Here is a 23,875-nt window from a genome sequence, read left to right on the forward strand (position 1 = left end):
GCCTTGAAGAGCAAAGTAAACGCTTGCCGTTTAAATTTTATTTCAGCACAAATAATTGCTTTAATTGCTCTTCATTCTAATTGTATTGGCCGCAAAAACATATAATTCAAGTGACAGAACATTAACAAATTAATGAATAATTTCCGTCATGCATGCAAAGTGGATTAGTTAATACAAATAAACGTCTGTCGTGTTTATTGAATTAATATGACCGTTTAAATTTATTCACAGCCAATTTAATTATACAAAATTGTAGTTCATTAAAAATTGGAAATCTAATTCAAAAACTCCCAATTGCCAAAAATTCAATTACATGATTTCTATATCTGCTCCATTCAATTTAATTTTGTGAATTGAATTACATGGCTAAGCACCCAGAAAATGTAATCATAAATTTGGTGCAAAGCACATAGGCCATTCCTACCGAAACCCAATTCCCTGGCCACTTTTCGATACTCTTGGCCAGATAAACATTTGTCCGGGCCAAGTGACACTCTGTTGCTGCAACATATTGCATTTTAATGGGAATTTCGTTTTCATTGTCAACACTTTTGTGAATTATGAGGCGGTGGGTGGTGACTGAGTGTGTAACTGTGTAAGTAAGTGTGTGAGTGAGGAAAGTAAACTGGTTAAAGGACACCGAGTCGTAAATTCAGGCTCGAGATTAGAACTGCAAGTGATGTTGAACGAGATGAGCTCCTCCTGGCTGCTCATCCATGCCACAGGCAGCCAGGACATTTGACACTTTTCTGGCTTAATGAGGCAGGAAGCTTCGTCTTCGCTCTGGATCCTTGAATCCTTGGATCCCAGGCTCCCTATTTCTCTATTGTCTTCTGGCCGCACATTTGCGGACGACGTGTGTCAACGCATTGTGCGGTGTAAATTGCTTGCTGCCACATCTTGCCACACCCATTCTCGCATCCCTCCATCCTCCGTTCATCTGGGTAACCAATGCTGCACTTGTGAGGCCGCTTGTCACCGCTTCCCCCTCCCTCCTCTTCTGCAATACCGTCCTCACCTCCACGTCGCCGAGCATCGAGCCATTCAAACCGCCGCCCTGCGTTGACAAGTTGTGTGCATAAATTGCAACTGCCTGGGATGTATACAAAACATGTGAAGGATGCGAGGCTGCTGCTGCTACTTCAGAGCACTGAAAACAAACAAATATTTATTCAACAATCTAATATTTAATACAAGGAAATGGATATGTATCAAATGAGTTTTATTGGAACACGATATGTTTATGGATATATCTTGCAAAGTACTTATTTCCTTTTTGTAAGCTAAGGCTTATAAACAATGGAAATAACACTTAAATAGCTAGAATATACTTAAATTCATGAAATTATTTTTATTTATTTTCATATTAAAATGGTAATTTAAATTTGAAAGCTGCTGTTGTAGACAGTTGAATTCTTTATTCCAGTGCTTTCCTGATGTCGCTGCTCCTGACTATGCATGAGTACGAGTGTATCCTTGATGCTTTAGGATTTTATTTGCTGGCTTAATAAAGGCATCAGGCATCAGGGAGCGAGTACCAAGTACCCGGCCGAAAACCGGCCCTAAGTTTCAATGCCCTCGCCCTCGTGCACCTTTTCACCCCTCCACCTCCGTCTCCACCTCCAGTGTCTCTTTTAGCCCTTGATAATATGTGTAGGTGCATATGTATGTGTGATAGTGCTTGTGGTGCATCCCCACTTCCGGTTTGGCAATGCAGCATGATGCAGCTTAAATTGCTGCCTCAATTACACATGTCTCGCTCTCTGGCTCTCTGGCTATCTGTGTGGCTTTGCAGGGTCAATGCTGCCCGACAGCCGGCACTGCTCTTCAACTTTAATGCGATTTTAAAGGTCTGAGCAGTGCCAAGCCAAGAGCTGTCTACAAACGAAAGCCCGACTGCAGATGAGGTCGTGACACGAATGGTATTATGTTTTCTTTGAATTCGCTTTTACGACAGGATAAGTGATTTAAACGGTGGCTTAAATAGTTTTAGCCACTTTATATAATGCTTTCAGGAATAGCTTCTAAAAGATGTTTAAATCAGCATTTTAAGAAAATGTAGAAAATTCCCATAAACATGCAGATTAAGATGCCAAATAAAAAAAAATTTAAATTAAATTCAAATTGCATTAAAACTTAAAACAGGCAATTTGGGGTGAAACAATAAAACACACAAATTTTCAAAATCTTTTCCCCTCTCTACGATATCAACCCCCTGTGAAAATGGCAAAAACAAACAAAAACCCTTTTCCCATGCAAATGCAAATTCGCAGCAATGGAATGCACTTTTAGATGCGCTGGCCATTTGTATTGTGTCCTGACTTAATTAACGCTGACTTACTCATGTTGCCAGGACTCGCACACCCCACTCCCTGCTCCTTAAAGCACCCCGCCCCCCGCAGGACTCCTTCATAAGCCGCTTGCTGGCATTGTTGCTGTCTTTTGTTTGATAATTACTTTTGATAACTTGGCTCTCTCTCACTTAGTGAGTCTGTCTCTCGTTGTCCCCTTTTACGCTATTTTACTAGGTTTTCCCCCAGTTTCCCCCCCTGCATTTTCTCCGCTTCTCACGCGGTTTTTCGGTTTATTTTATTGTTGTTGCTGGCGGTTTTTTGCCGCCAGGCATGGTGCATATGGCGCCATTACAGAGCTTATCAGCCAGCTTTCGAGTAAGCTTTAGTTTTAGATTCAGTCCCCATCCGAGATGCCCCCTCTTCATACGCCCCGCTGGCAACCGACTGGGCTAAGTGCTCCGTAAGCCTTGAGGTAGGTCAAGTAAAAAATTTCAACCAGGCCCGTAAAGGGCAGCAACAACACCGACTGCTCTGAATAATGCAATTAACATGGCGCAAAGCGCTGCAAGACCATGAAATATTAAGGACCAGATGCACGAAGGCTTAAAGCTGCCACGAGATTCGCCTCCGAAAGTGGCAGATACTTCAGCCGCTTCCGAGAAAAAGGTTGCTTACATTATGAGTAATATTCGATCCTCTTGCAACAGCACAGCTGTGATTTATATATAGAAGCTGGTTTCGAGGAATCGCAAATTTGAAGCCATGTTATGTCGAAAAGCCGATTAAAAATATAATATTTTTTACGATAATTTTTTTTTCGATTTTTTATAAAAAATAATACGTTTTTTTTCGATAGCAGTAAAAATAGTTGTCCAAAAGTGGAATGCCATACCTCGTTGAATTCCTAACAAAATTCCCTATCGATCCATGTACATACATTGAAATGCTAATTTTTGGCAATTTTTCGCAAAATTTTGATGATGGTACCCCTTATCGAAAATGCAAAAATTTGTCAAACTTGAAACAGTGATTTATATAGAGATGTTGGTTTCAAAGAATCGCAAATTTGTTTTAAAATTTTTGTCTTAGAAGTTTTGTTTATATTTGAAAGGAAAAGTACGAAGAAATCGAAGTTCGGTAAGTAAACAGATAGAAATTTCTTGTTCATCTTATGGACACTCGTCGGCTTGAGAGGTGTTGTGGCCCATAATATTTGCTACTCAATTAACATATCGTAAGGCACCCAATTGTATACCCTATCCCCAAAATGCCCCCCCTCATCAACTATTTGGCATGCAAATGTGTGTGTCTGTGCATAATGTCCCCCATTGTTTTTGTTGTTTTTGGACGTTTCTGTATCGCACATTCGGTTTTATTGCATTCCTTTTTCGCACGCACGCGGCCTCAAGTCTTCAGTTCGTACTCCTCTTCTAAATGTCAGCTGTCAAATATATATATATACACACATACGGACCATATGTAGATATATCGGTGCACGGCTACACTTAAAGAAAGATACTATCAGTTAGCTAAGTAAATATATTATAAGTAGCACTTAGGAAACCTCCTTAAAAAGCTCTTATACCAAGGAATAAAAAAAACAAGAGAATTATAAAATAAAGTACCAGTATGAAAAGCATTGCATTCCTCCTTACGATGAAGCTTAAGTAAATGAACTTTTAGAAATAAAATTAATTCATAAAAAAATTAAATACAGCAGGCTTTATTAACTAACTTTTGTAAACATTCAAAAATAATAAAATGTATTCGCTCATTTCGTTATCTTTTAAACTTTATCAACAAGTTTCCATAATTTAAAGCACATTTCTCCGGGTGCACATTCATACTTTGTATCCATAAGTTGGGAACTTTTGCCACAGTGTCCTTGAGACGGCTGTGTGCGTGCGAGTGTGAGTGTGTGTGTGTGGGAGTGTTTCGTCTGTTGCCAAGTGTCTGGGTTTTTGTGTTAGTGGACAGCTGTTAAAGTGACAACATCGCGTTGAAAATTTATGCGATTGCTTATAAATCGGATTTATTTAGATATGCAGGCTAGTTATTCATTGATGATACCGGCAATTCCAGAAGCGTGTTTAGAGCAATCGCGTAATCCACATCGAGTTTTATAAGCCTGGTTTACTGACTCCAGGCACGGGAAGTGACCCATAAAAAGTGAATAAATTCCAAAAGTGGTTTTATTTCAAGACACTTTGCTGAGAAGATTCGAATTGATAAGTGTAGAAGATGAAACATACTTTTCGTCAGTTCCCCAGCTATACAAAAGCCTAATAGGATTTGGTTAAATTTTATTCAATATTAATAAATAAAGGTATAACCGTAATATATTTTCCAATTAACAAACTCTAACCCAAAATTTGCCTAATGAAAGGAAAACAAACCCACTTAGCGTAATTTCCCACACAAGCCACTTAATCGCAATATAACAAGTTGATGTATATCAGACCAATTACTCAAATCATTAACATAATTCCGATTATTCGTATGGATTCCATAGGAGCGCTACAAAAAAATGCAAATCAAAAGGTCATTGAATCGCCCACAAAAGCGTAAAGAAACTGAAGTCGCCCCGAAAGACATCATTTGTATGGCCTGGCCATAATCACAAATAAATAATTAACAAATTTTGATTGAAAATGTCAAATTGCCATAGCCCTGAGCTAAATCCGAGACGCTGAAGACCCACAAAGCCAACAAAAAAGCTGTGTATGTCTGTATGTATACATAATATGAGTAAATTTGCATAAAAGCGGCGATAAAAGAGAGCGCCAAAGCAATTTGTCAATGTAACGCCCAAGAGACTGCCCCGCCCTCTCCTTTTCCCTCCGCCCCTTCCCGCACACACAGGCTGATAAGTGGGCTTTTGGGGAGAGAGGGGGGTTCGGAGAAAGAGGCACAGGAGGAGGTGGTGATAGCGTGCTAATTTGCGAAGGCAAAGTCAAAATAGAGCCATAAATATGGCCAATGTTTGAAGTGGTTTCCTTTCCTTCCGGACCACAACACGCGCTGTCTCTTTCTGCGTCACCTACACCCCTCTCTTTCCACCGCCCGAATACCCCTCTCTTTCGCACATTGCACATCATTAAGCCGACAATGTATAATTACACACTTATCGGTAAAGCAACCTGATGACTTGTGGAGCGGTCTCTCACCTTGAGCTTTTCACATTGATTCCAACTGCAGGCCAAAAAACCACTCCGAAAACTCGTCTGCCATCCCGATATCATTGAATTCACCATTCGTGCAGCAACAATAAAAGTAAAATAGTAAAAAAGAAAAAAAGGTAGTTAACTAAACTGTTATTACATCTGCGATTCATAGAAAGACCAATGGTGAAAGGTGGCTGGGAGGGGGGTAAGGGGGAATCGAATCGAAAGTGGAACGAACGGAAATATAGCAAATGAAGCATTCGCACCGTGGGCCCCACAAGAAAAACTTTGGACCTGCCCAAATGGGACATCAGATCTTGAGGGTTTCTTTTACGTGAGGGAATTCTTAAGAACCCGAGGAATTCACTTTTCCGAATGTCTGCTATCGAGTAGTTGAGTGCATCGACCCTGTTGTGAATGCTTAATTTGCCATCAAATGCAGCTGTGGTTTATGAGCTGGAAAGTTATAAAATAATCTTTATGATTTGCACTTTACATAAACTTAAACACGCAAAAGTACATAATTTACTTCTGTGATTATTTTAAGTTGCCAAGTTCGAAATACATGAATATGACCTAAAGAGCGGCTTAAATTATAATTAAGGAACTACAAGGCAATGTACGCAAAATTTTTCAAATGACAATCATAAACAATGCCAGTTACCAAGTCTCAGTTTATTGCGGTCAAAACAATGGCTACAATTTAAAAAAAAAGGAGGAAGCTCAAGGAACGCATACCATAATTGCGATGATTAATTCGAAGCTACAAACCACCTGCTTCCCACATTTATTAGTATATTTATTTTGGAGTTTACACACTTCCACGTTTCTCAAGAGCAAAGTTGCCCCATGGACAAGTGGCTCCACCTGATTTTGAACCAAAAAACCAATAAATGGTAATTCAATTAAGCCGTATCTAAATCAGCAACGAAGATTGCCCAATGTTTCCACTGTAGACTCCGAGGTGGGTGAGACCAAATTGCATTCCAAAACCCGAATCCTCCAGCTGTTGTCGAGTGGTTTTGGTTATGGCGCTGCTGATCCAAAACCCGAAAAGGGTTTGGGTGCCCCAAACACAACGTAATGCTCCACTTACTTCCTCGAACACACGAACCGAAATGTGCTTTCAATTTGCACAAAACTCCGCCACATACATAAATTACATAAGTTGACCATAAAACCTGAAGAAACGAAGCATTTGCAGGAGAAGAAGCCGCAGAATGGGTGAGGTACATAAGTGCACCTTTTTGGAGCAGCTCTTGGAAACTGGTTGACCAACTGACCTTGAAGCGGCTTGGAGATGGGGCCACTTACGCAATGCAACGTATACTCGGTCGGCGATTCCAGTTCGATCTTCCTCACGATCTACACGAAAGTCAACAAATTGCATCTACTCCAACAACCAGATTGCAAAATTACATTTGAAGTAGTTTTTTATTTTGGTGTTGATGCTGAGTTTTTCCCCCAACAACAAGACATGCCAGATCTTTGACTTGTCAAAAATGTAAACACAAACGTCTCGGCTGGGGAAAAAAACATAAAAAATAAATACAAAAAGCTGAAAAGATGTATAAAAGCCGAAGCGACGTCGCTGTCGACGTCGCCGCCGCTTTTTGGCCAGCTCTCAAGTGCGATATAAAAGCCCGGCCACAAGCCGCTCAACGATCCACAGTCCAAAGTCGCTTGCAGCGAAAGACATCTATCTATTCCCAGTGCACAGAAAGTTGAATCGCCCCAGAAAATATGTACAAATTCGTGTTGATCGCCAGCCTGCTGGTCGCCGTCTGCATGGCAGCTCCTCCCGTGAGTGTTAAGAAATATTGAAAAATGTTGGATTAAATAAGGAGAACTATCAAGACAGTTTACGGCCTAAAAAGTATTTATTTTGTGACAAAGTTATGAGTTTATAACGTGATGTTGCTGTCGTGTCCATTGATGTTGCTGCTTGGCTTTCACGATCTCACGCACTTGGGTCGCTTGGTGCTGCGATCCATTTCGCATTTCTCGAAGCTGCCGCACTTGACATTGCCGCAATAGCTGCCAGTAGCTCCAGCTAGAAAATTATTCAAAATTGGATAATAATAGAATCTCGTTTAAGTTTCCTTAATCTAAAAATAATATCAAGGAGATCCACCCTCAGTAAAATTCAGTAAGGTCCTACAAAGAATTATTAATTACATTTTTATGCAAAAAATCAAGGTTATCCCGCAAGCTGATTTTAAATTCAACTCAAAAGTGTATTCTGAAATGGGGTAGATATTTTTAATCTACGAATACCGGACCAAAAACGTTTAATATGTTAATATAGCTCTTCGGATTATAGACGCTAGCGTCATCGTTTTTATAGATAGTATGGATGGTATATAGAAAACTCACAGTTCTTGCTGCCGAAAGGCGATTTATCGGCACCGGAATTTCCCAGCACATTGGGTTGAGCACAGCTGCGACCGTTGCACAAATTCGGACAGCATTTTCCGCCAATGGCACTGCACTCGCTGTCATGCAAGCACTTAGGGGTACAGTTTTGAACCTTGGTGGATGAAGGACAATCTGCCGCAAAAACATGGGGTTTCCCCATCAGAAAAGCTCCAAAAAAAAGCTGAAAGCCAACACTTACCACCCGCAGCAAAGGCAGCAACCACACACGCAGCAATTAACAGAGAAAGAAAGCCGAGCTTAACTGAAATTATATAAATGTAAAGGCAAATTCTTAGTGGTTCCGCATTTCGTGCGAGTATAGCTATAAATACATATGAATTTGTATTTGGACCTACCCATGATGATAGTTGAACGTCCGCTGCGTTACTATAGTTAACATCGACTGGCGTTCAACGGGCTTTATATGCCCCGATCGGCGGTTTCGAGTCGAACGAGTTTTCTGCTTATTTGCCTTTGTATTTTTCATTTTTCACTTTTTTTTTTGTATACGAGTATATTTTACCTCCCCAACTTGCCTTGACGAGAGGTACTAAAAACAAAGGAGAGAAACAACACGGACAAAAACAACAGCAAAGCACTTATCAATTTGACTTTGAATTTACATATGAGCAGAATGGATATAAGCGATATCTGAAGACGCTACCTCGAAAATATATTCAGTTGAACATCTCTGCAATTTAAAGTACTTTCATAAATGTTTCAAGAACTCAAACACCTTTTAAAACCAGTTAATTGGGTTACGTTCCGTTAGAGACTCAGTAAAAAAAAAATATTTTTATAGATGCCAAATGGTTATAGCGCATGAAAGAAGTCTTGAATCTCTATCTCAACTACATCGACATATTTCAATTACTATTTCCGTTCGTGCACTTGAACAAAAAAAAGGAAAATGTGTCAAATCGTCGTAATGAATTTGTCATTTCTTCTTCTTCGAATTGAACGACGGTTGAGTCATCCAGACACAAACTGCGTTTATACGGACTATGAAAGTCTAGATATTAAATTTTTTTAAATGTAAAAACAGAAAATTACCTTTTGTATGACCTGCTTGAAGTGATATATGACCATAACTTGGGCAGTCATGTAATAGTTTTGTAGTTCAATGGGTCATTTAAAATATTATAGGTGGCATGATCGATTGTAGGAAATGGGAATCACGCTGTCTACTTAACCGAACCTCAGTATGTAGATCTCAAGTTTAGAAACTGGTACAATTAATATTTAAATTAAACATGAAGAAAATTTACCAAAAAGGGGACGTGTTTTGTAAGCTTGGCTGAGAGCTTTAGGCTTCTAGTCGAAACAAACAGCTATCTATATTATTTTAGATTAAAGATACGCTTGAAAGTGCGTTACTAAAAACAATTGCATTTTGCAGCGCGAGGAAACCGAAGCCGAGAAGTTAGAGAGGGAGGAGTACGAGAAATATCAGAATGAAAACGCCCACTACTCGTTCAATTCCCAAGTGGATGATAACATCAACGATGGAAAAATCGCGCGTACCGAGGAGCGCGAAGGAGGCACTGTTCGTGGTTCCTACAGCTACTTCGATGGCTTTGTGGAACGCCATGTTGAATACATCGCCGATAAGAATGGCTACAGGGTGCTCAAGGACGAGATGGAGGATGCCGGCAATGGCCCAGTGTTCAACCCCGAAGGCCACGCCGTCGTGGAGGGATCTCTGATTGGCAAATACTCCATCAAGCTGGACAAGACCGTCGACGAGAAGCACTACAAGGACATTCATGCCTAGGACATTCATGAACTGAGGATTTCTAACATTTAGAAAAGAACTGAATACTTTGTAGACCCCTAAAGTAGAGTAAAACACCATCTGAACAAAAATTGTATTTCATCTCCCAAATAAAATATTGAAAAAATGTAGAACACACACCTGTAAAAATCAATTCCACTAAATAGCAAATATCGGAAGCCCTGTTCCACTGATACTTTCTTATTTTCAAATTTATTTGTAATAATGTTTATGTATTGGTTAATTTTGCGGTGAGTGCATTTAGGAGCAAAATGTTCTTCGTTTAAGTTTTGTTTTTGAATTTAGTTTAGATCGCCATTGCTTCTTTTGCTGATGTTGCTGTTGATTTACTGGCTATAATTTATGTAGTTTCCTCATAATGTGTTTGGTTTTCCGTTTATGGTTGATCTTTTTTATAATTTTCATTGTATTTTGTATTTATCAACAGTTTTAGCTTAACATATAGGGTCTCGTTTAGAAATCAATTACGTGTATTACAGTTACGTTTATACGCTACATGCTAAAGAAATGTGGGCATGAAGAGTCTTAGATCGTTTGGGTGGATAATACTAAACTTAAGAAATTACAAATTATAGCCTAAGCGCTGGGCCAAAGCGTTTTCAAAATACATTATGAATATTTCATAAATTACACGGTAAATTAAAGTATGCTTAACTAAGAATAAGTATTGATCACGTTCGCGTAATCAAAATCGAACCAACCAAATCACGCAATAACAGCGATTAAATTATAAAAATATAGTCATCAGAAGTGAGTGAGTCCATATGCTAACCTAACCTCGCACGTACTTCATAATGTTTTATATAAATTACATTTAAAACATAAATATTTACATTAGAATTAGTTCTTTAGTTTTCCATTGCTTACCTATGCCTTTTCTTCGATCATACTTGCTTTGTTGTATTTTAAATGATATCCGTATCAAGTTCTATTATTTTTGTTTTTAAGTGCTTGTGATACCGTTAAACAATCACAAAAAATAACGAGTATCTTAAGGGATATGCAACAAGCACAAAATAGACAACACTAGCTTGCGTTTTAGGCTTAACGTCTCGATCCTATCTTTATACAAAAAGTGTTATGAATTGCCAGTTTTCTTAATTTACATGAATTGCAAATGAATTATAATTACATTTATGTATTGTTGCCATTGCAGTGTGTCTGTCTGTGCGTAAGCCTCTGCACGTCCGTTGTTTTAATTTGTTTGTTGTACACTTGGTTTTTTGCTATTTCGCTTTGATTGCTATATTGTTCAAAATTCAAACATTTGGTACCTCTCTACTGGGATCGACTAAAGATACGGGTCTCTAAGTAACTACAATACGTTATCCATCTCATCTAATCACACAGGCGACACACAGCTTCGCCGCACCGATGCAGTCGTCGTGGCAAAAGGCTCCGCACTGCTGGCAGATCACCATCGCATTGAGTGAGCAGGCGCAATTGTTCGCCGTGGCCGTAGCCTCATTGCCCGGCGGAGTGTTTTCCCCGCTTTGATGCAATTGCAGCAATGGATGCTGATGCTGAGGCCCAGATTGCTGCGATTGTGGCTGCTGGTTGATCGGCGAAGCTGCTGTAGTTGGAGATGCGTTGGTCGTCACTATGTAGTTGTTTCCAGCTTCCATAAGAGCGACGGCCGATGAGTTGGAATTGCTGCCGTCAATGTAGGCGATGTTGGGTCCTAGTTGGAAAGAAAAAGCATTTATTAATATTACGTATATGGCATGAAACAGCGACTGTTTGGTTAAATACTTACAAATAAATTAACTAATCTAATAAATATAAACATATTTATTAACAAGGTGTTTAGCAGTAGCCGTATCTACTACACATTTTATGGGCTATTGCTTTATCCCAACTGTACAATTTAAATTTTGCATTATATGAACATGGAAATTAAAAAGAAAAGGAAATACAAATCATATATGTACAGTATAAAATTGCAAATTGTAAAAACTGAAGTAATATCGGGATTTTCTATTAAATTTAGGAGCATTGACATCTCTTAGATTAAAAGTACATGCAACTAGGCTAGATAATATAGAAAGTATAAAAGAAATTCGATCACGTAGGTTAATCTAACAAATCTAAGCAAAACAAACTATTGATTGCGTGCCAATTATGGTAACATGACCAATGATGAATTTGTGGGTGGTGATTTGAAAGACGTACCTCGCTAACCACTAATAATACACCAATTTACCTGCAGCGATATTGCGCCGCACAATATTCGCGGCTGCGCCTACATTGCCCAGCGGCTGCGGCTGCTGATGCTGTTGCTGCTGCTGCATTTCGTGGTGATGATGATGCAACGCATCTGTGGCGGAAATTGGTGGTGCTATAACGTTACCGCTGCCAGCAGTTGTGTCCACCGATGCTGGACGCCCGCGTCCACCAATAGGAATGCCGTTTATGCTGTGCAGCGGATTCTGAACAGTAACGAACTAAATGGCACAAAAATGAGTATACAACAATTAATTGAAACTAAACATTTTGTCTTACCTGGTTTTGGTGCATTGGCGGGGCACTGGAGGCTCTAGGCGCTTGATTGTCAGCTGCACCCACATTCGCCCGATGAACGAGAACATATTGTCCATTGCCATTCTGGTGTATCAACTGCTCCGGTGCAGGCTGCTGGGGATTTTGTACAGGCACTGGCGAAGTCGTCGACTGGTGATGCTGCTGAAGCATCTGCAATTGTTGAGCGGTGGCCGTAGCTCCTCCAGGTCCGGGACTGAACACATGCCGGATGAGCGTGGTGGGTGACGGCTTCCGTTGGACATATTTCTTCCTTGGGAAACCACTCATTCGGGGTCCAATAACCTGGAATATCATAAGATTAAGAATTAATGAAAATAAACTTGATATATTTTTATGCTACACTACCTTGTATACTCCCGGACGTCCGACACCCATTACATTCGGCGGCAATCCAGCGGGCAGAGCTCCGGCACCAACTGCCCCACTGACCAACAGTTCCTCTTGCTTTATTACATTTTGTGGTGGTGCTGCCGCGACAGCTGCTGCCATACTCACACTGGCCGTCGTTATGTTGGACATGGGTGTGGCAGCCACCGTTGAAACATTCAAGGTCACAGGGTTTATAGGCGCTGGCGCAGTGGTTGTCGTCGGCTGATGCTGGTTGAGAATCGCCGCAGGCGGTCGCAATTGAGCCTTGAGATTCTCGCGGTTTGGACTATTCTGGATTACTGCCTGGCAGATTTGATAGCTACGCTCCAGATTTACTGCACCCGGTGGTAACCTATTGCTGGTTGCCTTGCGCCCTTTTCCCGTTGGCATTTTTGGCTGCAATCTTTGCTGGGCAATAGTGGTTGGCACTCCCGATGGTGGCAGGGTTTTCATAGTCAGCACGTTGGGTAACTGCTGCATATTACTGTTGTGATTGGCCAACTGTTGTTGTTGGGCTGTCTGCTGCTGGTGGGCAGGTACTGGCGGAGATTGCTGCTGTTGGGCGCCCGACACAGCAACAACATTGGCGTAGGCGGACGGAATAGATGCGGTATTTGCTGTCGTTGCTGCTGTGGTAGGTGATGCATTGGCAGGACGCGTCATTGAGATGATGTTCAACGGCTTGGCTATGAACTTAGCCTGTGTTGTTGGGGGCGCAACATTTTGCTGATGTTGTTGCTGCTGCTGTAGAAGATTGTTGTTGGCGGCCTGGGCCAGTAGTTGCCGCTGGTGCAGTTGCGCCTGCTGCAAGGCAAATTGCTGAATCTGCTGTTGCTTTTGTTGTGCCGCAGCCTGTTGTTGATGCTGTTCCAGTTGTTGTTGCTGCTGATGTTGCTGTGCGATCAAGTTAGGAGACAAGAACTGCTGGGCTCCGTTGCGGAGAGCCACTGGTAATGTCTTGCCCAAGGAATTGCTACTTGTTGCTTGCTGTTGCTGCTGCTGTTGTTGCTGCTGGTGCTGTTGTTGTTGCTGTTGCTGCTGTGCTGCCGCCGCCTGCAGCGTGAACTGTTGCAGTAGTTGCTGTTGTTGCTGCTGGCGTTGCTGTTGCAGCAGAAAGTTGCCAATTATCTGACCATTGGAATCCACCAATATCTGTCTTTGCTGCTGTGCATTCGACTGAGCGTTCTGTGACGGCTGTTGCGATGTTTGGTGCGGCATTTGATTAATGGTGAGACTATTGGTGCTACTGCATAGGCTTAGGTTGTTGCTGCTGTCGTTGCTATTGCTACTGTTGGTTATCACAGTGCTGGACACTTCCATTTCGGCAGCAGACATTGGTACAGCATCACAGATCATTTCCTGGCCGATCTAAAAATGGGTATTGTAAAAAAAAGGTTTAATAAAATTGGATGTTAGTAATGTTTTCATTGAATAGACTCACATCATTTCCAAATTCGCTTTGGGCTTGCGGCATAAACGAATGCTGAGCCAGTTGGACCACATCCTGGAGATGCAACTGTTGATGATGCTGCTGCTGATTTTGTTGCTGTTGATGCTGCTGCAGTTTGTCCACTATCTCGCGGACAGCTTCGCTGTCTTCATCAATTAACTGCTGATCCTCTGACATACACTCTACCACTTCGTCGTCTTCATCCTCCTCTTGATCAACCTCATCTTCGTCACCAAGCACATCGTGGCACACATCATTGTGCATTATGTCGTCGATAACGTCGGCATCTTGCACTACATCCATCAGATCTATAGCTTCATGGCTTAGATTACGCTGGTGATCTCCGCTTGACTGCGAACTGCTTAACTTGATGTCACCAAAGTTCCAATCGTGCTGCACATGCTGGTACATTTCATTGGAGTTTAACTCCACTGGTAACTCCTGTTGCTGCTGCTGTAACTTGGCCACAGTTGAAAGCATGGCTTGGACATTTGCCAACGTGGTTTCAGCCGCTGCTGCCAGCGTCAGTGGAGCCGTTGATGCTCCGGCTGACGATGAAGTTGTGGGCGCGGTCGTCGTCGAGCCGGAATTGCTACTGGAGCATGATGATGACATGGAGGTGGAGGAGGATGAGGACGATGTGCAGCTGGTCGATGTAATCGAACTGGCCGGCGTCGACCCAGAAATTGAGCTTGCAATGGGGAGCGGTGAGTCCTCCGGCTTATCACTTAGCTCTTCCAGTTTATTAGCTGCAGTTGTCGCCGCTGCAAAAGAAAACATTTGTCAGTTTATATTCGTTTATTACTTAAGAATAAGTTTGATTACTGTTGGACGATGAAGATGAAGTAAAGAAGTTGTGATTGATGGTTGATTGATGCTCTTGAAAATAGGCTGGTTAAAACCAAGAAAGGAACATTAGTTACTTATTCTTGCAATTTTACTAGACACTCTTACCGTGATCGAGAGTATCTGAGAAAACGAAATCATGGCTATTTGTTCCTGTCGTTATATCTGCCTCGTTTGAATTGTCCAAAGGCGCTTTGGTTTCTGAAATTATAGTAATGCCAGCTTAAATAAATCATTTGTATGCGTACTCCTAACAAAACTAAAGCACTGCAATTTTCATAATATTCACGCTCAGAATAGTGGTTTGATAACTCTTACTTACCAGCTGCTAGTTCGACGTTTTGCAAGTAGCTTACAAATTGGTTGGCCACCTCCGGATTTGTTGCTAACGCTTCCGGCTTTTGCGTGTGTGGGGTAACAGCAGCAATTGCTGGCGTGGTAGCCGCTGATGCAACGGGCCCCACGTCTTCCTTAGCATCCACTTGATTCATGGCAACGATCATCTCCTTACTGCATTCAGATGGCTCAATTTTATCACAGGTACTGTTGATAAGTGGCTGATGCTGCTGCTCGTCCTTGATTTTCGTTTCTGCTGTGGCGTGATCCACCACATCAACCTCTGGAGTTGCGACAACATTCCCTGACGCATTAGGAACAATTTCGGCCATTTTCGGCTGCTTGCTGTCCTTTGATGTGCTGGGCAACTCGTCGAGATCATCGTCCAAATTAATGGTCGCTATCGTTGTGGGTGCCTGCTTGCGCTGCGAAGGACTGCTCGATGGACGTTTGAGGACGCGGCGTTGCTGTTCGTTAAGCACATTGTTCTGGCTGCCAGTGGCTGGAAACGTGCTTGATTTATCTGCTACTGCCACTGCTACCGTAGTTTTAGCTGATGTCGTTTCGCACTTTGTGCTCTGCAAGTTATTCAACAATTAATTGGAATATAGATATTAGGAAATTCACTAACTTACCAAATCAAATTTTAATTCAGTCTCATTATCACATGTTGCTTGTTGCAGTGGTTTTTGTGGCGAAGTCGCTGGTGGTTTGGGCTCACTCTTTATGCTTACCGAAAGCTTCTGATCCTTGGCATCGCTTTCTAACTTCTCCTTCCCCCTAGAATTCTTCTCGCCCCAGAAGGGCTCGAAGTGTTTTAGCTTCCAGGGATCCAACTTGTTCTTTTCGCGCTCTGCTTCCGTTTTAAGTTTCAGCTGGTTCTCGGGTGTAAACTCGCCTTCGCTTAGTCGTTCCCGCCACTCCAAGCAGGCTCGGGCAAAAAACTCGTTGTTTAGACAGGAGGCACTGAGCCTTATAGCCTCCGATGGACTGCCTCCACTTCCGCTGCCGCTTGGCTGCTCTAGTTCGCTGGCCTCGCGATCCACGCTGGGCAGCAATTGTATGAGATTGTACTGATAGAGCGGCGGCAGCAGCGAGAACGTTTGCTTGTTCAACAGTGCTCTTAGGTTGGTGGAGGCCAATATGGAGTCGGGGGTCTCCAGGTCGATTTTGCCGTCTTTTGTTTGCTCAATCTGCGCTGCTGTCGTCAGTTTCTTATTGCTCCTCCGACGAGGCTTAACACTAAAACCGGGTATTGAAGCCAGGACCTCCCGCATGGTCGAAGCTTGGGAGGTGCCCGCCTTGCTACCAGGTGAGATGGCGGATGGATAGCTGGCGGCGGCTTGGGCTTGGGCCTGTGCTGCGGCCGTTGCTGCTGCTGCCGCCGCTGCTGCCGCCGCCGCTGCTGCTGCCGCTTTGACCTGTTGCTGTTGCTGAATGCGTCGGCTACATATTAAACGCGTGGGCGGGGCAGGAGCGGAGCTGACGGGTGCCTCTTCGCTGGGCGCCATCGGCTTCTTCTCAGGTGGTATGGGTTTCACGATAATGCGTGGCAGGTGGCGTCTGAAGGAAAAATTTGTATCGAAAGTTAGAGAATTTTCGTCGTGCTTGGGTAAATCGTTTGAGAACTAACCTGAGACTATGTGTGTGCTTGGTGGACGGTGACACTTCCAGTTGCTCCAGCGCAAGAGGATCCTTCTCGTCGTCGTCCACCAGATTCACATGCTCCATTATCATTGTAGGCGGTGGAGCGGCCAACAGGGATTGCTGCTGCAGCATCGGCTGGTGATGCTGATCCGCTTGTGGAATGAGAAGTTGTTGGTGCTGCGACGACGTCGTCGTCGTATCCGGCGTAATGGTTTTCATTGTTAATCGCTCTGCCTAATCTATTTACAGCGAACTTTTGATCCATGCACCCATGTCAAGCAAGTTTCTTCCGCACATACTGCAGAATAGAGAGTTTAAAATAATATTATTTTTTGGTCTGTATTAAAAATCAACTAATTTATTGTTATAAATTAAGGAACAGAGCTTTACTTTATACTTCAAAGGGCTTTGATTGTAAAACAACACACAAAAGTAATTTAGCTAAGACAAAAATAAAGTTTGTGGCACTATATATTGCAAAACATGTTTGTTACCATTGAATTATTGAATTAACTTTTCTAATTTTTAATTTTTAATATATTCCGTTTGATTTATCCGTGTAGTTGCTCGACCAATACTGTCAGTTTTAAGCGCTTTCAGGCATTCCAGTCGAATTATAAATGCCAGATTAGATGGGAAAACTAGTTTTTGGTTCATATTATAGTGCACGAAATTAATCCTGATCGCTGCACTAACGAATTGTCCATTTTAAGGCAAAAAGTGTCTGTATAATTTTAACGTAGCGCCCTTTGTATATGTAGTACCGTCATCTGTGTGTATGTATGTGCGTATATATTTCGTTAGAAGTGTATGCGTGTGTTTTTTTTTATATGTAATCGAATTGCGGCTATGCCGAGATTTTTCCGTTTGTTATGCCTTAGTTTTAATTATCGTTTTAGTTTTCCTCTCGATTTTCCTCACTCGCCAGCAGTAATTTTAAACAAAACAACAATGTAACAGCAGTAACAACAACAAATACGAACGACCTGCAAAGTTGGTTATATTTTTTTCTCACGCACGCATACACATACACACAAGCACACACACACAAATGCACACTAGCACAGCGGAGAAGTAGAAAAATTAGTTTTGTTCCAATTTAAGTAACTCTTTGCGGGTAGTTTACCTATTTATGGTACGGATTTTGATGTGTACTAGAGCAATATCTTTTGCATAATGCCGATTTCCGCCTCGTTAATGGCTCACTAAATTAAATATTGAATGGGGGAAATGTGAATGCCAAACACACAAACAAAGCAGCTACAAAATGATTCTTTTCTAGCCAACTATGCCGGTCCCTTTCTGGCGCACGCGTTTTCCCTATCGGGCGGAGCGCCCGTTTCTCTCGCACACTCACTACGCAGAAAAGCTGCGTTTAATTGAATGAAATTGTTTAAGTTACTGCAATACAAACACTCGTCACTAAACACACCAACTAATTAATGTTTTTTCGTGGCCAGTTTTAAACGCAAAACGCTCGAATTTCTGGCTGCCCTGCCAAGTCCGATGGGGTTGTTGATGTCGCATCCGATACATCGGATAGGAGCGGACGTATTTGCGCAGTCACTGCTCCCGCACCAGGGCTGGAAACTATCGATTGAACGATCTGCTCAAGATGTAGCTAAAATAAAAGCTAACAAATATGAAACGTACGAAGCGGTTATTTGATTTAAACTAGTAAAATTTATTTAATGTATTTGCATATTTTTTATAATGCAATGCAATTTAAATAATTGTGTATTGTATACTTAAATTCAAAAATGTAAATATAAAAATTTACATATTCCAAGACCGATTGTAATAAAAATACTTTCAAAATCTCTAGACTTGTAACATTTACGATGTCTGCCTTTCACATGTTTAAATCTATAAATTGAGCTTTTATGACGTCAAATATAATTAATAAGGAAATAACTAACAAATCAGCTAAAAATAGCTAAAAACAAGGAAATGCAGAAAAAAAAGCCAATATGGTATTTCACCTACCAAAAAAGCCAACAAGTTTTCACATCCACTGACCGATAACTCTTCTCCCACAATCGATAGTTCCGCAGCTGCTGTGTTGGGCCGGCAAATTGTTTAACTTGTTAAATTTGTTAATAATGTTTTAAGAAGTTGCCACACCGAACCAACAAGACCACCACAATGTTTTCGATGTGCAAGCAGACGCACGCCGCCACGGCGGTGGAGTTTTCGATAGCGTGCCGCTTCTTCAACAATCTGGAGGAGAACATGGTGGTGGCGGGCGCCAATGTGCTGAAGGTGTACCGAATAGCGCCCAACGTGGAGGCGGGCCAGCGTCAAAAGCTGAATCCCAGCGAGATGCGTCTGGCGCCCAAAATGCGACTGGAGTGCCTAGCCACATATACCCTTTACGGCAATGTGATGTCGCTGCAGTGCGTCTCACTGGCGGGAGCCATGCGGGATGCGCTGCTGATCAGTTTCAAGGACGCAAAATTGTCCGTTCTGCAGCACGATCCGGATACGTTTGCCCTGAAAACCCTCTCACTTCACTATTTCGAGGAAGATGACATACGTGGCGGTTGGACGGGTCGCTATTTTGTGCCCACAGTTCGCGTGGATCCCGATTCCAGGTGTGCCGTCATGTTGGTCTACGGCAAACGGCTGGTGGTCCTGCCCTTTCGCAAGGACAACAGTCTAGACGAGATTGAGCTCGCGGATGTGAAGCCAATTAAAAAGGCCCCGACGGCAATGGTCAGCCGGACGCCTATTATGGCTTCGTACCTGATAGCGCTGCGAGATCTGGATGAGAAAATCGACAATGTTCTGGACATACAATTCCTGCACGGCTACTACGAACCAACGCTTCTTATACTATACGAGCCGGTGCGCACCTGTCCCGGAAGAATAAAGGTGCGCTCCGATACCTGTGTTTTGGTGGCCATCTCGTTGAACATTCAGCAGCGAGTGCATCCAATTATTTGGACCGTGAACAGTCTACCTTTTGACTGTCTACAGGTGGGTCTGAGCTTTTCCTTTTAAAAGTCAAAAAGTTTAATATATCATTTTTACCTTACAGGTTTACCCGATTCAGAAGCCCATTGGTGGTTGTCTGGTTATGACAGTTAACGCTGTAATCTACCTTAATCAGAGTGTTCCTCCATATGGCGTCAGTTTAAACAGCTCAGCAGACAATAGCACTGCATTTCCACTGAAGCCTCAGGATGGCGTTCGGATCAGTTTGGATTGTGCCAACTTTGCTTTTATTGATGTCGACAAGCTGGTAATCTCGCTTCGCACTGGAGATCTATACGTGCTAACGCTTTGCGTTGACTCAATGAGAACGGTTAGGAACTTCCATTTCCACAAAGCAGCCGCCAGTGTGCTAACTAGTTGTATCTGCGTTTTGCACTCCGAATACATATTTTTGGGATCACGTCTCGGAAACTCCCTATTGCTGCACTTTACAGAAGAGGATCAGAGCACGGTCATTACATTGGATGATGTGGAACAGCAAACGGAGCAGCAGCAAAGGAATTTGCAGGACGAGGATCAGAATTTGGAGGAAATTTTTGATGTAGATCAACTGGAAATGGCTCCCACTCAATCAAAATCACGTCGCATCGAAGATGAGGAACTAGAGGTCCGTAAACAACATATGAACAGCTACTTACAGCTCTGTAATGCTTCTAAATTTGTTTTTTACAGGTGTATGGTACTGGAGCTAAGGCATCGGTTCTTCAACTGCGAAAATTCATTTTTGAGGTGTGCGACAGTCTAATGAATGTAGCACCAATCAACTACATGTGCGCCGGAGAAAGAGTGGAATTCGAAGAGGATGGGGCTACGTTGCGACCACATGCAGAATCTCTGCAAGATCTAAAGATAGAGCTAGTCGCTGCCACCGGTCATAGCAAAAACGGAGCTCTGTCCGTATTTGTAAATTGCATTAATCCTCAAATCATAACGAGCTTTGAGTTAGACGGGTGCCTTGATGTGTGGACTGTGTTTGATGATGCCACTAAGAAGTCTTCGCGAAACGATCAGCATGATTTCATGCTGCTTTCACAAAGGAATTCTACTTTGGTTCTGCAAACAGGACAGGAAATTAATGAGATCGAGAACACGGGTTTTACGGTTAACCAGCCGACCATATTTGTAGGTAATCTCGGACAGCAACGGTTTATTGTTCAGGTAAGTTTAAAGAAGTGTTAATAATGCTATGAGTTCTTGTATATAATAATTTTTTTATTCATTAGGTCACCACCCGACATGTCAGACTATTGCAAGGAACTCGGTTAATACAAAATGTGCCTATTGATGTGGGATCGCCAGTGGTACAGGTGTCTATAGCAGATCCGTATGTTTGCCTGCGAGTGTTAAATGGTCAAGTTATCACATTGGCGCTGCGAGAAACACGTGGAACTCCTCGTTTAGCTATCAACAAGCATACCATTAGCAGCTCTCCCGCCGTGGTTGCGATTTCGGCGTACAAAGATTTATCAGGACTATTCACGGTAAAAGGTGATGATATAAACCTGACGGGCAGCTCAAACAGTGGATTTGGACATAGTTTTGGTGGCTACATGAAGGCAGAGCCAAACATGAAGGTGGAGGACGAAGAAGATCTTCTCTACGGCGACGCCGGAAACGCATTCAAGATGAACAGCATGGCGGATTTGGCGAAACAGTCGAAACAGAAGAACTCGGACTGGTGGCGACGTCTGCTTGTGCAAGCAAAGCCCAGCTATTGGTTAATTGTTGCCCGCCAGAGTGGCACCTTGGAGATCTACTCTATGCCGGACATGAAGCTTGTGTATCTTGTGAATGATGTGGGCAATGGTGCTATGGTTCTTACGGATGCAATGGAATTCGTGCCCATTTCACTGACTACGCAGGAGAACTCGAAGGCGGGTATTGTTCAGGCTTGTATGCCGCAGCATGCTAACTCCCCACTGCCATTGGAATTGAGTGTAATAGGGTTGGGTCTAAATGGAGAAAGACCTTTACTATTGGTCAGGACTCGAGTAGAGCTGCTTATATACCAGGTGTTCCGATATCCCAAGGGCCATCTGAAGATACGTTTCCGAAAGCTGGATCAACTGAATTTGCTGGACCAACAGCCGACGCATATCGAATTAGATGAGAACGACGAACAGGAGGAGATTGAATCTTATCAAATGCAACCAAAGTATGTCCAAAAGCTTCGACCATTCGCCAACGTTGGAGGACTCTCCGGCGTTATGGTATGTGGAGTCAACCCTTGCTTTGTGTTTCTAACATTCCGAGGAGAACTTCGCATACATCGGCTGCTCGGTAACGGAGATGTGCGTAGCTTTGCTGCCTTCAACAATGTTAATATTCCCAATGGATTCCTTTACTTTGACACCACCTATGAGCTTAAGATCTCCGTGTTACCCAGCTACTTGAGTTATGACTCCACTTGGCCGGTGAGAAAGGTTCCTCTCAGATGTACACCAAGACAACTTGTATATCATCGCGAGAATCGGGTTTACTGCCTAATCACGCAAACAGAGGAACCGATGACCAAGTACTATCGCTTTAACGGAGAGGATAAGGAGCTGTCCGAGGAAAGCCGTGGCGAGAGATTCATCTACCCCATTGGCTCGCAATTCGAAATGGTATTAATTTCACCAGAAACCTGGGAAATTGTGCCAGATGCATCAATTTCCTTTGAGCCCTGGGAACACGTTACAGCCTTTAAGATCGTTAAGTTGTCTTACGAAGGTACAAGATCAGGACTTAAGGAATACCTTTGTATTGGAACCAACTTCAATTACAGTGAGGATATTACCAGCAGAGGAAACATTCATATATATGATATTATTGAAGTGGTTCCTGAACCCGGAAAGCCGATGACAAAATTCAAGATAAAGGAAATATTTAAGAAGGAGCAGAAGGGACCAGTTTCTGCCATTTCAGATGTTTTGGGTTTTCTGGTCACGGGTCTGGGCCAGAAGATCTATATTTGGCAGCTTCGCGATGGAGACCTTATTGGAGTGGCTTTTATAGATACAAATATCTATGTCCACCAGATTATCACCGTGAAATCCCTGATTTTCATTGCGGATGTTTACAAGTCCATTAGTTTACTGCGCTTCCAGGAGGAGTATCGCACATTGTCGTTGGCCTCGCGAGATTTTAATCCCCTGGAGGTTTATGGAATTGAATTCATGGTGGACAACTCCAATCTGGGTTTCCTGGTGACCGATGCCGAGCGCAATTTAATTGTCTACATGTACCAGCCGGAGGCCAGGGAATCACTGGGTGGCCAGAAGCTGCTCCGCAAGGCGGATTATCACTTGGGCCAGGTGGTAAACACCATGTTTAGAGTGCAGTGCCATCAAAAGGGATTGCACCAGCGCCAACCCTTCCTATACGAAAACAAGCATTTCGTAGTTTATGGAACCCTGGATGGAGCTCTGGGATATTGCTTGCCCCTTCCCGAGAAAGTTTACCGGAGATTCCTGATGTTGCAGAACGTTCTCCTTTCCTACCAGGAACACCTTTGCGGCCTAAATCCCAAGGAATACCGCACTCTCAAGTCTTTCAAGAAACAAGGCATAAATCCGTCTCGTTGCATCATTGACGGAGATTTAATTTGGTCATATCGCCTAATGGCCAATTCGGAACGCAATGAAGTGGCGAAGAAGATTGGCACGCGGACTGAAGAAATCCTAGCCGATTTGCTGGAGATCGAACGACTCGCCAGCGTTTTTTAGACATCCTATAGTGTCGAAAATGTAAAGTTGTAGTTGGTAGCTGTATTTGTAATTTATGTTACGAGTTTCTCAATTGTAAATCTAGTTTTATAATCCAATCAAAGCCACAACAAAGTATTTTGTTAAGAAATCTTGGAGTTTCTAATGGTTTTGGTGGTCTGGAAAACAATTCTGTGTGCGCACAGTTATTTATGATTTACTATAGATCAATAATACATTTTAAAATGTACGCTAACTATTTTAAAGACTTATACAAATGAATGGTCAAAGTGTAGGGCGAGAGCTCCTAATGGATTGCATTGTCTCTTGTG

General features: G+C 42.5%; 4 protein-coding genes across 9 annotated transcripts; 2 read left to right on the forward strand and 2 right to left on the reverse strand.

Annotated features, from left to right (window-relative positions):
• The first annotated feature begins 6,956 nt into the window (after positions 1-6,956).
• LOC120446665 (cuticle protein 7) lies at positions 6,957-9,774 on the forward strand. The gene is made up of 2 exons (XM_039627736.2): positions 6,957-7,261; positions 9,276-9,774. The coding sequence occupies exons 1-2, from the start codon at positions 7,202-7,204 to the stop codon at positions 9,648-9,650; spliced, it is 435 nt and encodes a 144-aa protein (XP_039483670.1). The 5' UTR covers positions 6,957-7,201; the 3' UTR covers positions 9,651-9,774.
• Positions 7,320-8,327, reverse strand: LOC120446666. Its single transcript, XM_039627737.1, has 4 exons — positions 8,233-8,327; positions 8,076-8,138; positions 7,835-8,008; positions 7,320-7,511 (listed from the first exon to the last, which is right to left on the reverse strand). The coding sequence occupies exons 1-4, from the start codon at positions 8,234-8,236 to the stop codon at positions 7,411-7,413; spliced, it is 342 nt and encodes a 113-aa protein (XP_039483671.1). The 5' UTR covers positions 8,237-8,327; the 3' UTR covers positions 7,320-7,410.
• Positions 9,775-9,844: 70 nt separating the features above from the next.
• Positions 9,845-18,407, reverse strand: LOC120444638 (polycomb protein Asx). 6 transcript variants are annotated; one of them, XM_039624449.2, is made up of 11 exons: positions 18,293-18,407; positions 16,847-17,158; positions 15,849-16,776; positions 15,200-15,791; positions 14,986-15,078; positions 14,857-14,922; positions 14,023-14,795; positions 12,558-13,949; positions 12,174-12,494; positions 11,875-12,115; positions 9,845-11,352 (listed from the first exon to the last, which is right to left on the reverse strand). In XM_039624449.2, the coding sequence occupies exons 2-11, from the start codon at positions 17,077-17,079 to the stop codon at positions 11,006-11,008; spliced, it is 4,986 nt and encodes a 1,661-aa protein (XP_039480383.1). In that variant the 5' UTR covers positions 17,080-17,158; positions 18,293-18,407; the 3' UTR covers positions 9,845-11,005. The 6 variants fall into 6 exon arrangements, with proteins under 6 accessions (XP_039480383.1, XP_039480382.1, XP_039480384.1 ...); XM_039624448.2 differs by having other exon boundaries at positions 17,987-18,388; XM_039624450.2 differs by lacking the exon at positions 18,293-18,407 and adding an exon at positions 17,355-17,555.
• A 484-nt stretch (positions 18,408-18,891) lies between these two features.
• LOC120444342 (cleavage and polyadenylation specificity factor subunit 1) lies at positions 18,892-23,694 on the forward strand. Its single transcript, XM_039623915.2, has 4 exons — positions 18,892-19,839; positions 19,901-20,464; positions 20,530-21,015; positions 21,081-23,694. Exons 1-4 carry the CDS (start codon positions 19,006-19,008, stop codon positions 23,562-23,564), a joined length of 4,368 nt encoding a protein of 1,455 aa, XP_039479849.1. The 5' UTR covers positions 18,892-19,005; the 3' UTR covers positions 23,565-23,694.
• The last annotated feature ends 181 nt before the right edge of the window (positions 23,695-23,875 follow it).

The sequence above is a fragment of the Drosophila santomea genome, chromosome 2R (genome assembly GCF_016746245.2).
Source record: "Drosophila santomea strain STO CAGO 1482 chromosome 2R, Prin_Dsan_1.1, whole genome shotgun sequence".
Lineage (NCBI taxonomy): Eukaryota > Metazoa > Arthropoda > Insecta > Diptera > Drosophilidae > Drosophila > Drosophila santomea.